Source organism: Bufo gargarizans, chromosome 2, assembly GCF_014858855.1.
Source record: "Bufo gargarizans isolate SCDJY-AF-19 chromosome 2, ASM1485885v1, whole genome shotgun sequence".
NCBI classification, from domain to species: Eukaryota; Metazoa; Chordata; class Amphibia; order Anura; family Bufonidae; genus Bufo; species Bufo gargarizans.
The window spans coordinates 213109407-213123765 of NC_058081.1; the positions used below are offsets into that span (position 1 = coordinate 213109407).

The window sequence follows — 14359 nt, forward strand, 5'->3', positions numbered from 1 at the left end:
TCTTTATATTTATTATCAATTCTCAGGTGTTAAACTCTTCTCAACCCCCTCAGTAAGCACTCCTGTCGATTCTTCCCTACAGTAGATCTGTCAATATGGGGAAGAAGAGGCTCATGTGGCATTTCTATGGTTAGTGTTGTTCTCCAAATGATGTCGCACCACCTTCCTCATCCCTTTCCGCCATTCCCTGTTCCAGAATTGTAATTTTCAGCATGATTTGGCAGTCACAAGCTTATATCTTATCCAAATGTTATATTATTTTGCATGATTAATTATTTTGCTGCCTTTAACTGTAGTGCCATTATGTCTCATGCTATGTACACATTCTTCTTGTCTTTTTGTCTTAAAATTAATAAAAACAAGACTGACAATTTTTTTTATTCCTCTATGTTTCCAGGACCGTTTCCATAGGAAATTCCATTCTGCATAACCATGTATAAAAACATTAAAGAAGTTGTCCAGCTTGTTGTACTCTTTGTAACTTTCAACCCATCTGTTGTAGCTGTTAAAAAAAAAAATCATACTCGCCTGTTCCCCACCACTCTATTCAGGCTCCCTTGGTCTTCTGATCCCAGTCCTGTTAACTTCTTGACAAATAGGGTCCACCACCACATATGCACCTTCACAGCCAGTGACTGGCCTCAGTGGCACCGTCACGCTTCAGTGTGGGAGGGAAATACTACACCGAGCATAGGAGGAAGCAGAGGGGAAACAGGGAATCAGGCCTGAGAACTACTGACTACCAGTATGAACAGACCCCAAAGGTGGGTGAGTTCATAAGCAGGAATACCTAGAGTCCTTTCAAGCCCTAAAGGACCCTAGTACTAATGGCAGGGACAAGACTACCTGATCCTCCAAAAGGAAGGACGAACAGGAGTCTCCTTCAGGCCTAATAGAAACAACAGGGAAATACAACACACAGAACCCAAACAAAATACAAAAGGGTAAGGAAAGACTTAACTTCTTCAAAGGAGCAATGAAAGCACCAGGAACTCAGTCGATATCCAACCACAATCTATCCAAAGGTCCAAACAGAAGCTATAAAACGCACAGCATTGTGGGAGAAGCAACTATAAATAGGGAAGGTTAAATGACCCTAATAGCCACACCTTGGGAAAGAAGGTGTGGCAAGCACCAGAAACAACACAGACATCATTTGATCCAAATGGTAAACATCTCAGATCAAACCACATGTTTCCAGTCTCACCGATCTCCTGCCACCTGCCATGGGAACGTCCATGACAGTACCCCCCTTCTACGGATGACCTCCGGACACCCAGGACCAACCTTATCCGGGTGAGACCTGTGAAAAGCTTTCACCAAATGACTGGCATTCATGTCAGATGCCTGTATCCACATCCTCCTCTCCTCTGGTCCATAACCCTTCCAGTGAACAAGATACTGAAGAGATCTACAGAGAATTCAAGAGTCAATTATCTTGGCGATCTGAAATTTTTAAACTACCGTCCACCATGACAGGAGCGGGTGGCAAGTAAGTGACAGCTCCAAAGGTTCAACATATCTCTTCAACAAAGATTTATGAAACACATTATGAATTTTCAGGGCCTGAGGAAGTTCAAGACGAAAAGCTACAGGATTAATAATGGCAGTGATCTTATATGGAGCAATAAATCTTGGACCCAACTTCCAAGAAGGTACCTTCAACTTAATGTTTCTTGTGAACAGCCACACAGAACCACCCACTCTTAGGTCCAGACCTTTCATACGTTTCCTGTCAGCCACACGTTTATACTTGTTGCCCATATTCATCAAGTTATCTTGAATTTTCCGCCATATAGATGTCAATGATAATGAAAAACGTTCCTCCTCAGGGATACCAGAAGTATCTGAACCAGAAAATGTGCCAATATAAAACCCATATGCGCCAAAAAACGGCGACTTCTGATTGGATTCCTGTCAACGATTATTTATGGCAAACTCTGCCAAAGACAAAAACGAAGACCACTCCTCCTGGTTCTCAAGTCTCTAGACTCTGATTAGTGCACTCCATCTGTCTGTTCGACTGAGGATGAAAAGCCTAGGAAAAGGACAGTTGTACCCCCAGTGGAGTACAGAATGCTTTCCAGAATATGGAAACAAACTGAGTCCCTCGATCCGAGCCTACATCAGAGGGAATGCCATGGAGTTTCACAATGTTGTCAACAAACACTTGTGCAAGTGTTTTAGCATTAGTTAGGCCCGGCAATGCTATAAAGTGCACCATTTTACTAAAGCGATCAACTACCACCAGAATAACTGTCTTTCCTGTCTGGACGGGATGGGCAACGGAAGTAGAGATCCGGAAGGCCGAGTATGTGTCACCTTAGGTTCAGTCATTTAGCCGACTCCAGTTAAGCCAGGTTTTGGGGATCTGTGAACACTGTGATCGGATTAATCACCACTTCTAACCAATGACGCCATTCTTCAAAAGACAACTTAATGGCCAGCAACTCTATGTTACCCACATCTTAATTTCTCTCTGTGGAAGAGAGTTTTTTTTTTTTGAGAAAAAGGCACATGGACGCCATTTACCAGGTGACGAGCCCTTCAATAAAACTGCTCCTACCCCCACCTCGGACGCGTCCACTTCCACAATGAAAGGTTATGATACATCCGGCTGCACTAATATAGGGGCAGAAGAGAAGCACTCCTTAATCGCAGAAAAGGCTCGCAACGCCGAATCAGACCACACTGTCAGTTAAGGGTTTTACTATTGTCAAATAGTTTTGAATACATTTTTGGTAATAGTTGGTGAACCCCAAAAACCGCATAAGTGCCTTCAGATTTTCGGGTCAATCCCAGTCCAATACAGCATGGACTTTCTCTGGATACATTCGAAAACTTGAAGATGACAGCAGGTAGCCCAAAAATTGCACCTTGTGTACAGCAAAAACACACTTTTCTAATTTTGCGTACAATTTATTATCTCTTAGGATCTGCAACACCTGTCTAACGTGATCCTGATGAATCTCCACATCTGGAGAATAAATTAGTATGTCATCCAAATACACAACAACAAATCTTCCCACCAGGTGATGAAAAATGTCATTCACAAAATGCTGGAAAACCGCAGGAGCATTGGTCAACCCAAAAGGCATGACCAGGTTCTCAAAGTGCCCCTCAGGAGTATTAAAAGCCATCTTCCATTCATCCCCTTCCTTTATCCTAACCAGATAATATGCCCCCCTTAAGTCCAACTTGCAGAACACCTTGGCACCAACAATCTGGTTAAACAAATCGGGAATCAAAGGAAGAGGGTAAGGATCACGGACAGTAATTTGCGGAAATCCAGACATGGGCGAAGATCTCCGCCCTTTTTTTTTAAGCAAAAAAGAACCCTGCTGCCAGTGGAGATCTGGAAGGTCTTATGTGTCCTTTAGCCAAACTCTTGGCAATATACTCTCTGATGGCCAGTCTTTCAGGTCCAAAAAGGTTACACAATCTAGATTTTGGCAATTTAGCTCCGGGAATAAGGTTGATAGGACAATCATATTCCCAATGCGGAGGTAAATCCTGGCATCCACCCTCCGAAAATACATCGGCGAAACCAAATATAAAAGAGGGTAATGTCTTAGTAGTTAAAACAGAAAAAAGATGTATTCAGACAATTGTCAATGCAATTGTCAATGCAATAATCCAGAATCTGTCTTGCTTGCCAATCGATGGTTGAATTGTGCTTGCTTAACCACGGTAAACCCAGAACCCCCGGAGCAGGGAGACCCTCCAACACGAAACACAAGATAAATTCTTGATGAAAGTCACCCACTCCTAATCTGATATCATGCACCACTTGAAATAAACACTTCTGAGTTAGAGGTGCAGAATCAATAGCAAAAACGAAAATGTTTTTTCTAATGCACTCGGTGACAACCCGTGCATACGGACAAACTGAACATCAATCAGGTTCAACCCAGCCCCGCTGTCGAACACCTCAATCCCCACAGTTTTTGACTCTATCGCCACCTCAGCAGTCAGGTGAAATCGAGTACTATCAGCAAAAGACAAATGCAAATTTTCTGACTCTCCTCTCACCCTTCCAAGAGTCAGAAGGGAATTAAATCTCCATCTTTTTTCTTTTTGCCGTTGAATTTATGGACATACTCTGATAAAATGTGCCTTCTGTCCGCTGAAAAAACACACTTCCTTCCTATTAGGCCTCATGCACACGACCGTTTTTTTTTTAAGGTCCGCAAAAAACGGGGTCTGTAGGTCCGTGATCCGTGACCGTTTTTTCGTCCGTGGGTCCTCCTTGATTTTTGGAGGATCCACGGACATGATCCACGGACATGAATTGGTGTCCGCCTGGCTGTGCGGAGCCAAGCGGATCCGTCCTGAATTACAATGCAAGTCAATGGGGACGGATCCGTTTGACGTTGACACAATATGGTGCAATTACAAACGGATCCGTCCCCATTGACTTTCAATGTAAAGTCAGGAGTCCCTTTTATACCATCGGATCTGAGTTTTCTCCAATCCGATGGTATATTTTAACTTGAAGCGTCCCCATCACCATGGGAACGTCTCTATGTTAGAATATACCATCGGATTTGAGTTACATCGTGAAAACTCATATCCGACAGTATATTCTAACACAGAGGCGTTTCCATGGTGATGGGGACGCTTCTAGTTAGAATATACTACAAACTGTGTACATGACTGCCCCCTGCTGCCTGGCAGCACTCAATCTCTTACAGGGGGCTGTGATCTGCACAATTAACCCCTCAGGTGCCGCACCAGAAGGGGTTAATTGTGCGTATCATATCCCCCTGTAAGAGATCAGGGGCTGCCAGGCAGCAGGGGGCAGACCCCCCTCCCTCCCCAGTTTGAATATCATTGGTGGCCAGTGCGGCCCCCCTCCCTCTATTGTATTATCATTGGTGGCCAGTGTGCGGCCCCCCCTCCCTCCCTCTATTGTATTTATATCATTGGTGGCACAGTGTGCGGACCCCCCACCCCCCTCCCGCTATTGTATTTATATAATTGGTGGCACAGTGTGTGGCCCCCCCTCCCTCCCTCTATTGTATTTATATCATTGGTGGCACAGTGTGTGGCCCCCCCGGCCTCCCTCTATTGTATTTATATCATTGGTGGCATAGTGTGCGGCCCCCCCTCGGCCCCCTCCCCTTCCTCGATTGTATTTTTATCATTGGTGGCACAGTGTGCGGCCCCCCCCGCCCCCCCTCCCTCTATTGTATTTATATCATTGGTGGCACAGTGTGCGGCCTCCCCTCCCCGATCATTGGTGGCAGCGGAGAGTTCCGATCGGAGTCCCAGTTTAATCTCTGGGGCTCCGATCGGTAACCATGGCAACCAGGACACTACTGCAGTCCTGGTTGCCATTGTTACTTAGCAATATTAGAAGCATCATACTTACCTGCTGGCTGCTGCGCTGTCTGTGACCGGCCGGGAGCTCCTCCTACTGGTAAGTGACAGGTCTGTTTGGCGTATTGCTTAATGATCTGTCACTTACCAGTAGGAGGAGCTCCCGGCCGGTCACAGCCAGCGCAACAGCCAGCAGGTAAGTATGATGCTTCTAATATTGCTAAGTAACCATGGCAACCAGGACTGCCGTAGCGTCCTGGTTGCCATGGTTACCGATCGGAGCCCCAGCGATTAAACTGGGACTCCGATCGGAACTCTCCGCTGCCACCAATGATCGGGGACGGGGGGAGGCCGCACACTGTGCCACCAATGATATAAATACAATAGAGGGAGGGAGGGGGGGCCGCACACTGTGCCACCAATGATATAAATACAATAGAGGGAGGGAGGGGGGCGGGGGGGGCGCACACTGTGCCACCAATGATATAAATACAATAGAGGGAGGGAGGGGGCCGCACACTGTGTCACCAATGATATAAATACAATAGAGGGAGGGGGGGGGCCCATGGCACCTGAGTTAATTGTACGGATCACAGCCCCCTGTAAGAGATCGGGTGCTGCCAGGCAGCAGGGGGCAGTCATGTAAGCAGTTCGTAGTATATTCTAACTAGAAGCGTCCCCATCACTATGGGAACGCCTCTGTGTTAGAATATACTGTCTGAAAAAGCTTTTATGCAGACGGATCTTGGGATCCGTCTGTATGAAAGTAACCTACGGCCACGGATCACTGACACGGATGCCAATATTGTGTGCATCCGTGTTTTTTCACTGACCCATTGACTTGAATGGGTCCGTTAACAGTTGTCCGTCAAAAAAATAGGACAGGTCATATTTTGGGGACGGACAGGATACACGGATCACGGAGGCGGATGACAAACGGTGCATTTTCCGAGTTTTCAACTGACCCATTGAAAGTCAATGGATCCGCAGAAAATCACGGAAAACGAAACAACGGCCACGGGTGCACACAACGGTCGTGTGCATGAGGCCTTACCAGTATGCCTAAAAGCGGATCCAGGAATAGCTCCCCCTAATTGCATGGGTTCGTCCACAGACATAAACCCAGGATTAGCTTCACCCAAAGTGTCAGAGGAGGACTATACATCATTTGATAGTACATCCTGAGAGTGGGGGCCCCTAGATCTCATACAGGAGTCTATCAATTTGCCTAGCAAGAGACATAGCATCCTCCAGAGACACTGGGGTTTCATGAAAGGCCAAAGCGTCCTTCAGCCTCTCTGATAACCCTTGATAAAACTGGCTACGGAGGGCAGGATCATTCCACTCCTTATCCGTAGCCCACCTCCTAAACAGAGCAATAAATCTCAGTGGAATGATCACCCTGACGAAGGATCAACAAAGCTTCTACTGACCGGAGAGACTGAGATCCGATCAGAGAGAAAAAGCCCATGACTGCACATCCCACTTAAGCAAGGAAATAACCACACCAACTCGCTGTTTCTCATCCGCAGATCAGTATGGATGTAGCCTAAAATACAGTTTGCACGCCTCTCTAAACAAAATTAAATTATCACGTCCCCCAGAAAATCTGTCCGGGAGGGCAATTTTAGGCTCCAGATAGGCCTGGTCTCCACCATTACCACCAGGACCAACAGCCTGTAATCTCTGCTTCTGCGAGATGGTGGTGCAGAGGTAAGCTACGTCCCAAGATAGCCCTTGCAATGGACCTGCCACTGCAGCAATAGGATACATAGCTGCATGCAAATAAACAAAAAATGATGGTTTTGGCCGTTTATATGTACATTTTTTATTTCAAAGGTATTTCAAGGATATATATGTCACGCTTCGGTGTGGGAGGGAAACCTCTTTCGGTTATGCTCCGGCTCCCCTGTATGGCGATCAGAGGAGCCGGAGCTTGTAAGCAGCAGCCCCTGTCTTTGTGAATGACAGGAGGCTGCTGCATAGTATTTCCTTGCCTGTAATAGGGCTCCATAGAAAACAAGTAAAATCATCATAGATTCCAATGCAAGTGCATTGGAGTCTATGATAATAGCAATCTAATGATTGCATGTTATAGTTCCCTATGGGAACTATAAAAAAGTAGAAAAAAAAGTAGAAAGAAAATAAAAAACATTTCAAATCACCCTCCTTTTCCCAAAATATAAACAAAAAAATAAAAAAAACACACATCATGGGTGTCGCGATGTGCGAAAACACCCATAGTATAAAAATATAAAAATATATTCCCCATACGGCAAACAGCAACATGGAAAAGAGCGTCCAAATGGCTGATTCACCATTTTTGGTAGCTTCATTTTCTACAAAAAAATTAAATAAAAAGTTATCAGGAACTTGTACACACCCCAGAATGGTATCAATGAAAAGTTCAGATCGCCCCACAAATAATGAGCCCCAATACAGCTTCGTACACATAATTACAAAAAAGTTATAGGGTCAAAATATGGCAACAAAAAAATAAAACTGATTTTTTTCCCCCACTTTTTTATCACTATCAAAACGCAATAAAAACTATACATATAAGGTATCTCCGGATTTGTACTGTAAATAAAAAAACTGTAAAACTGTGGTGAGATTGCTTTTGTTTTGCAATTTCACCCCATTTGGAATTTTTTTCCTGCTTTCCACTACATCATATGCAATACTAAATGGCAGTGTTGGAAAGTACAACTTGTCCTGCAACAAAAAAAAAAACTCATATGTCTATGTGAACAGAAAAATAAAAAATGATTGCTCTGTGAAGGCAGGGAACGCAAAACGAAAACACAAAAATAAATAAATAAACCCTCCGGGCCTTAAAGGGTTAAAAGACGTTGCTATGGCTTATCTGTCTCTAGCTAAGAAGACAGAAGACGGAGGGGCGGTCCTTCACACTGCATGCCTGCATTAGGCTTCAGAGTGAGGAGGCGTGTCTCTCAGTAATCCAATCTGATTGGCTGGAAGGGAGCTGCTGGCTACAGCAAGTGTGTATGGGAAGTGAGGGAAGGCAGTCTTGAGTAGGTCCTCATATTGTAAATGTTTACACAGCCGTAACTAAGGGAAAAACTCAAGGTATGTGAAGAAACTAAAGATTGCTTCATGCATAATGCTGCTGAGGGATTCTGTCAGTATCAATCCAATTTACATTCCAGATGTGTCCTGTTTCCTACAAATCTCATCTTTACAGCTGCTGCGAAGCCAAAGAAATAATCGTTTTTATTTTATGTTAGGCAGGCCAGGCAGTGAAAACATATTCACACCGAGCCCTGAAGTCTCATGACAGCGCGTTTGGCGCACACGGTGTACCTCATGGAGACCTCTGATTATTCCATCCTTGTACAGCGTGTGCACCATGCTCTATCAAAATTTCTTGGACAGGCGTGTCTATGTCAGTCTTAGTGGCGGAGGGGTGGGCAAGGCATAGGAGACAAGGGGCGGAGCCTCTGGGTGCAATGGCATAATTAGCATCAAATCAAAATGCTTATTTCTCTGGATTGGCAGCAGCTATGAAGAGGACTTTATAAATAATAAAAAAGCCTCAAAAGGTACGTTGCCTAGTGGCGTCGCAGGTCCCAATGGTGAAGTGGGTATAGTTCACACAGACAGATGCGTTTCTTTTTGCTGGACCGCGCTGCCTCATGGTCACAGAAAATCCACATTCGCAGCCAGTCAAATAATCACGGATATGAGGAAGCAAACAGGTCAATCGAAGCCTTTTCTCCTCTCCCTTCCAAGCTTCTATGGAACACCAAAAATTGCAGCCAATAGTGAAGTACCATCATGCAAATCGGAGTAAAAATGGTTTTATTATACTCACAATGTACAAGTATAAATGAGCAGTATACAATGGATCAATGACCCTTGCAAGACGATACTTCACTATTGGCTGCAATTTTTGGTGTTCCATAGAAGCTTGGAAGGGAGAGGAGAAAAAGCTATGAAGATGAGACCAAGGGACATACAAAGTAGTGACCAATGCGCATCTGGAATGTAAGTCGGATTGATATTGATCTCATGACAGATTCCCTTTAAGCCTTAAGAGAGGATCAGTTACCAGATTTCACAAAACAAGCTTCATGCATTATTAGATAGATAAGACTGGTGTACTTACCTTGAATATTCATGCCAGGGTGCTGAATAATGACTATACAGTATATCCTTTTTTTTAAAAAATTTCCCTCCTAAACTTATGTGTCTAGCTGGACTCTAAAAATGTTCATTCAACTATCAGGCCTATGAGATCTATTTAAAGGGGTTGTCCGGATTCAGAGCTGAACCCGAACATACTGTATCCCTGTTTTCACCCGGGCAGCCTCTCTGATATGAGCATCAGAGCATTGCATGCTCCAATGTTCTCCTTTGCACTGCGCAGAATTGTGCAGTGCAAAAGCTTTTTTTGGAAATCCTGTGACGTATGGGTAAAGCTAGGCAGAGGCTTCCACCTAGCAGTGAGCCCGGTGACATCACCAGCACTAATAGGCAGGCTTTAGCCCTGTCCTATTCTGTAAAATGGCTAGGGCAGCGCTAAAGCCTACCCATCAGTGCTGGTGACATCACTGGCAACACTGCTAGGCGCATGGCCAGGGAACATCAGAACATGGGGGCTGCCTGGGTCAAAATGGAGATATGTTCGGGTTACCTCTGAACCATGACAACCCCTTTAATAATATATGCACTTTGTATTGTAAAAACTGGTGACAGACCCTAAAAAAAAAGCCATTCTTACCATGCCTGTTGTTGTAGAGCTTACATTTTCTCCAATTACCAAGCTTTCCTGTGTACTTGCTAGTCTGGTGTCCTTCTTGAGATCCTGCTCGGAATACTCTGCCCATAATGTATAGTTTACACTCACTTCTTGTTCATCAATAAATTCTGTGGATATATCTACAGCATGATTACTTTTCTTTTTGTCTTTCTTGCCTTTTCTTGTTGCCTAACAAAAAAATCAACAAACATTATGAAATACTTTATTATTTCTTATACTATCTTCAAAAGGCTTTCAGTTTACATGTAAGAAATTAAATCTAAAAGGTTTGTCCGGAAACTAGAAATTAATGACTAGAGATAAATGATTCAATTCTACTTTATTTGAATTCCTTAAGCATTTCCCAAGATATTAATACTTTTGTGATTTGCCCCACACAAATCGCTCAAAATGGTGGACACAATTTTACAGATCAGAGAAGAAGGCATCTGGCCCAAAAAAGAATACTTTTTGGACTATTTTTAATTTTAAAAAAATCAGACAGTGCAGCGTGTTTTTAAACAGGCTGTTTGTTACCACCAGCTACCATGGGTTTACCCATATATGTAGCTGCCACTTTGAGATTACTAATGCCATCTTGCATTAAAGAGCTTGAAAGGGATTAGATGCAGTCCTAGGAGACCTTAGAGTGTCATATGCAACTTTTCAGGGCAAATGGGGCACTAACTGCTGATTCTATGAATCAGGTCCAAAACTAAATTTGTAAAATTTGTTCATCTTTACTAATGACCTAGTGTTAAGATAGGTCCTCAATATCAGATCAGTAAGGGTCTGTCACACAGCACCCCAATGATCACCAGTTTAGCATCTGCCAATCCTAGAAACAACACAGCGGATGGTGCCAGAAGCAGACAGCTCTGTCCACTTTGCCGTGCAGGGTTACTGCAGCTCAACTCCCATTCACCTGATAGGTGTCTGACCTGACCCCCCACTGGTCTGTATTTAAAACAGGACCAAATGATTGAGAATCCTTAAATAAGGCCGGGCAATTTTATTCAAATTTTAGAACTGGCACGTTCCTTGGAATTGCAATTTACTGTGTGGAACACTAGGGTTTAGAACTGTAGAGAGTAGTTTTAGGATGCCATTTGGGCCCTGGTAATTGCATATCTGTGGAAGGATACAAAGCTATATATACTTTTACCTTTAGGGGAACTTTTGTCTCAGTCTCTATTATTGTACTTTGGTCAGGAGAAATCCCATGGGTAATATCTTCCTCTGTTAAATTTAACACCGTTGCAGTAGATGTTGCCGTGATGGTGGGTTGCACAATGTTCTTCTTTATTTCACCATCATTTCCATTACTCTCCTCAGACAACGTATTTCTCAGTCTTGTGTCGGTTATTGCTTTTTCCAGGCGGCTTTTTGTCTTACTCTCTTTTCGAGATTCCTAAAAATATAACATATATAACCAGTAAGAAATAAATACATAGTAAATACAATTCTAACACACAGAGTAGGACTAGAGTACCTAGGGCCCATCAGAAAAATTTATTTTGGGAGCCCACCATATGGATACATTCAAATATAATAAATAAGCTAACAAGTTTTTTATATGAACATAGTCTGTTTGAGGTGCTGTACATTCAATATATGTATGAAGTGCAGTAAGTCTACTGTGTTATGTGCCACTTGTGCAGGGGGTGGGAGACTAGGGGCCCACTTTGTTCAGGGGCCCACCGGGGGATTACCCTGTACCCCTGTGGACCAGTCCGGGACTGATTACACAACATATTGCACAGCGCTATACAGAAACATTTATCCTTCACATCAATGCTAGTCTCAGGCACACAAACTAGAGGAGGCATGGCCAGCCTGCGGCTATCCAGCTGTTGCAAAACTACAACTCCCACCATTCCCTGCTGTAGGCTGGTAGCTGTAGTCCTGCCTGGGCATGCTGGTAGTTGTAGTTTTGGAACAGCTGGAGAGCCTCAGGTTGGCTATCCCTGAACTAGAGTTTACCCTCACCATTGAAATGCATTGTAGTAAATATCAGTGGCCAGTAATATCATAATCATGTAGCAAAAAATGTGTGGCATTGATCATAATATTTCCAATCAACATTTAAAACTTAAAGGGGTTATGCCTCACTTTAATGTTATATTAATATAATTCAGCATGAAACTACCAGTATTTACATTTATAATGAACTTTTTAAATTTAAATTTGGGTACAAAAATGCTCGTTGTAAGATAATCTCTTTACTTCATTATAATGGCTCCCCGTAATTTGTATAGTAATGCGCATGTCCACCTACTGAGGTGGTCGCACACGGAAAGGCTCCATCTTTCAACTGCTACCAGCCATATCTACTGTGACAGTTGGAAAGAGCTGCAACAGAAAGGATATGGCCCCTTAGAAAGAACATGCCTCTTAAGCTGCCAGCCTAAAGAAAATCTAGCAGAGCAATGAATCAGGAGCTCTTTGGATCCATGTGAGGTACAGGGTTGGTTATAGCTTTATTTGAAACAGATTGTCATTTACTATATGATTAGAGATAAGCAAATTAAAAAAAAAAAAATAGATTCGGCCGGTTTGCCAAATTTCCCCAAAAGATTCGATCCAAATTGCGGAGAATCGCATTAAAAATGGGCCCAAAACTGACCAAATAACTCAAGCATGAACTCAGCCTTACAAGTGGATGTTAGCGCCAGGTATGAAGAACCATGCAGTGGTCCAAGATCCTACTATAGCGTGAAAGAACACACTCCTTTTACACCGTTGTCAGCTGATTCCACATAGATATTGAAGACAGAACCTGTTTTATTAAACGCTTATACAAGTAGTGCTCCCCTGACAGAGAGTAGAGGCCAACCAGGCCAAAAAGACAAGATAGTGACCAAGTCATGGGAGTGGGGAGGGTGGGAGAACAGCTTGAGAAGTCCACAGAGTGACCCAATGACAAAGTGTTGAGGTAGCAGCAGCAAGAGGAGACCACAGAGGGTCCCAGTGACATAGTGGGGAGGAGGCAGCAGCAGCAACATGAGGAGACCACAGAGTGGCCCATTTACATAGCGTTGAGGTGACAGAGTGTTGAGTTAGCAGCAGCAAGAGGAGACCATAGACTGGCAAGGTGACATACTGTTGGAGTGGCAGCAGCAACAGCTTGAGGAGGCCACAGAGTGACCCAGTGACATAGTGTTAATTTAGCAGCAGCATGAGTAGGCCACAGAGTGGCAAGCTGACATAGTGTAGAGGTGGCAGCAGCATGAGGAAGCAACAAAATGGCCCAGTGACATAGTGTTGAGTTAGCAGCAGCATGAGGAGGCCACAGACTGGCAAGGTGACATAGTGTAAAGGTGGCAGCAGCAGCATGAGGAGGCCACAGACTGGTAAGGTGACATAGTGTGGAGGTCGCAGCAGCAGCATGAGAAGGCCACAGAGTGGCAAGGTGACATAGTGTGGTGGTGGCAGCAGCAGCATGAGGAGGCCAAAATGACAGAGTGTGGAGGTGGTAGCTGCATGAGGACACCACAGAGCATCCCAGAGACAGGGTTGTGAGTTGTCAGCAGCATGAGGAGAGCACAGAGTGGCAAGGTGACATAGTGTGGAGGTGGCAGCAGCATGAAGAGGCCACATAGTGACCCAGTGACATAGTCTTGATTTAGCAGCAGCATGAGGAGACCACAGAGTGGCAAGGTGACATGGTGTGGAGGTGGAAGCAGCAGCAGCATGAGGAGGCCACAGACTGGCAAGGTGACATAGTGTGGAGATGGCTGCATCAGCAGCATGAGGAGGGCCCAGTGTGGCCCAGTGACATAGTGTTGATTTAGCAGCCGCATGAGTAAACCACTCAGTGGCAAGGTGACATGGTGTGGAAGTAGAAGCAGTATGAGGAGGCCAGAGAGTGGCAAGGTGACTGTCATGGTCTTACCTCCTTGCTGTCCTCCTTCGTTTGACATGTGCTGGCGGCCATCTTGGTTTCTGGGTTTCTTGTAGCCTCCCACCCTGCGGCTCCTGGGAGGAGCTGGATGCCTAGCTCATATATATAGGAGGTCTGTGGCTTCAGTTCCTTGCTTGGTCCCCCTGTGCTCACATGCTTCTAAGACTGCTGCTGCTTCTGGTTCCTGATCCTGGCTTCGTCTGACTACCCTGCTGATTCCTGATCCTGGCTTCGTCTGACTACCCTGCTGATTCCTGATCCTGGCTTCGTCTGACTACCCTTCTGGGCATTTACTTCCTTTAAGGAGAGCCTGCGGAGGCCTTCTAACAGATTGGCGCCTACGTTTGCTGTCCCACCCGTGCCTCCCTCTC

At 44.6% G+C, this 14359-nt stretch overlaps 1 protein-coding gene across 1 annotated transcript in view; it reads right to left on the reverse strand.

Moving 5' to 3' along the window:
• Positions 1–14359, reverse strand: part of LOC122925784 (collagen alpha-1(VII) chain-like) — a 556601-nt gene that overhangs the window by 358236 nt on the left and 184006 nt on the right. The window contains 2 exon segments of the mRNA XM_044277135.1: positions 10067–10273; positions 11250–11495. Coding sequence (XP_044133070.1) covers positions 10067–10273; positions 11250–11495 — 453 coding nt within the window.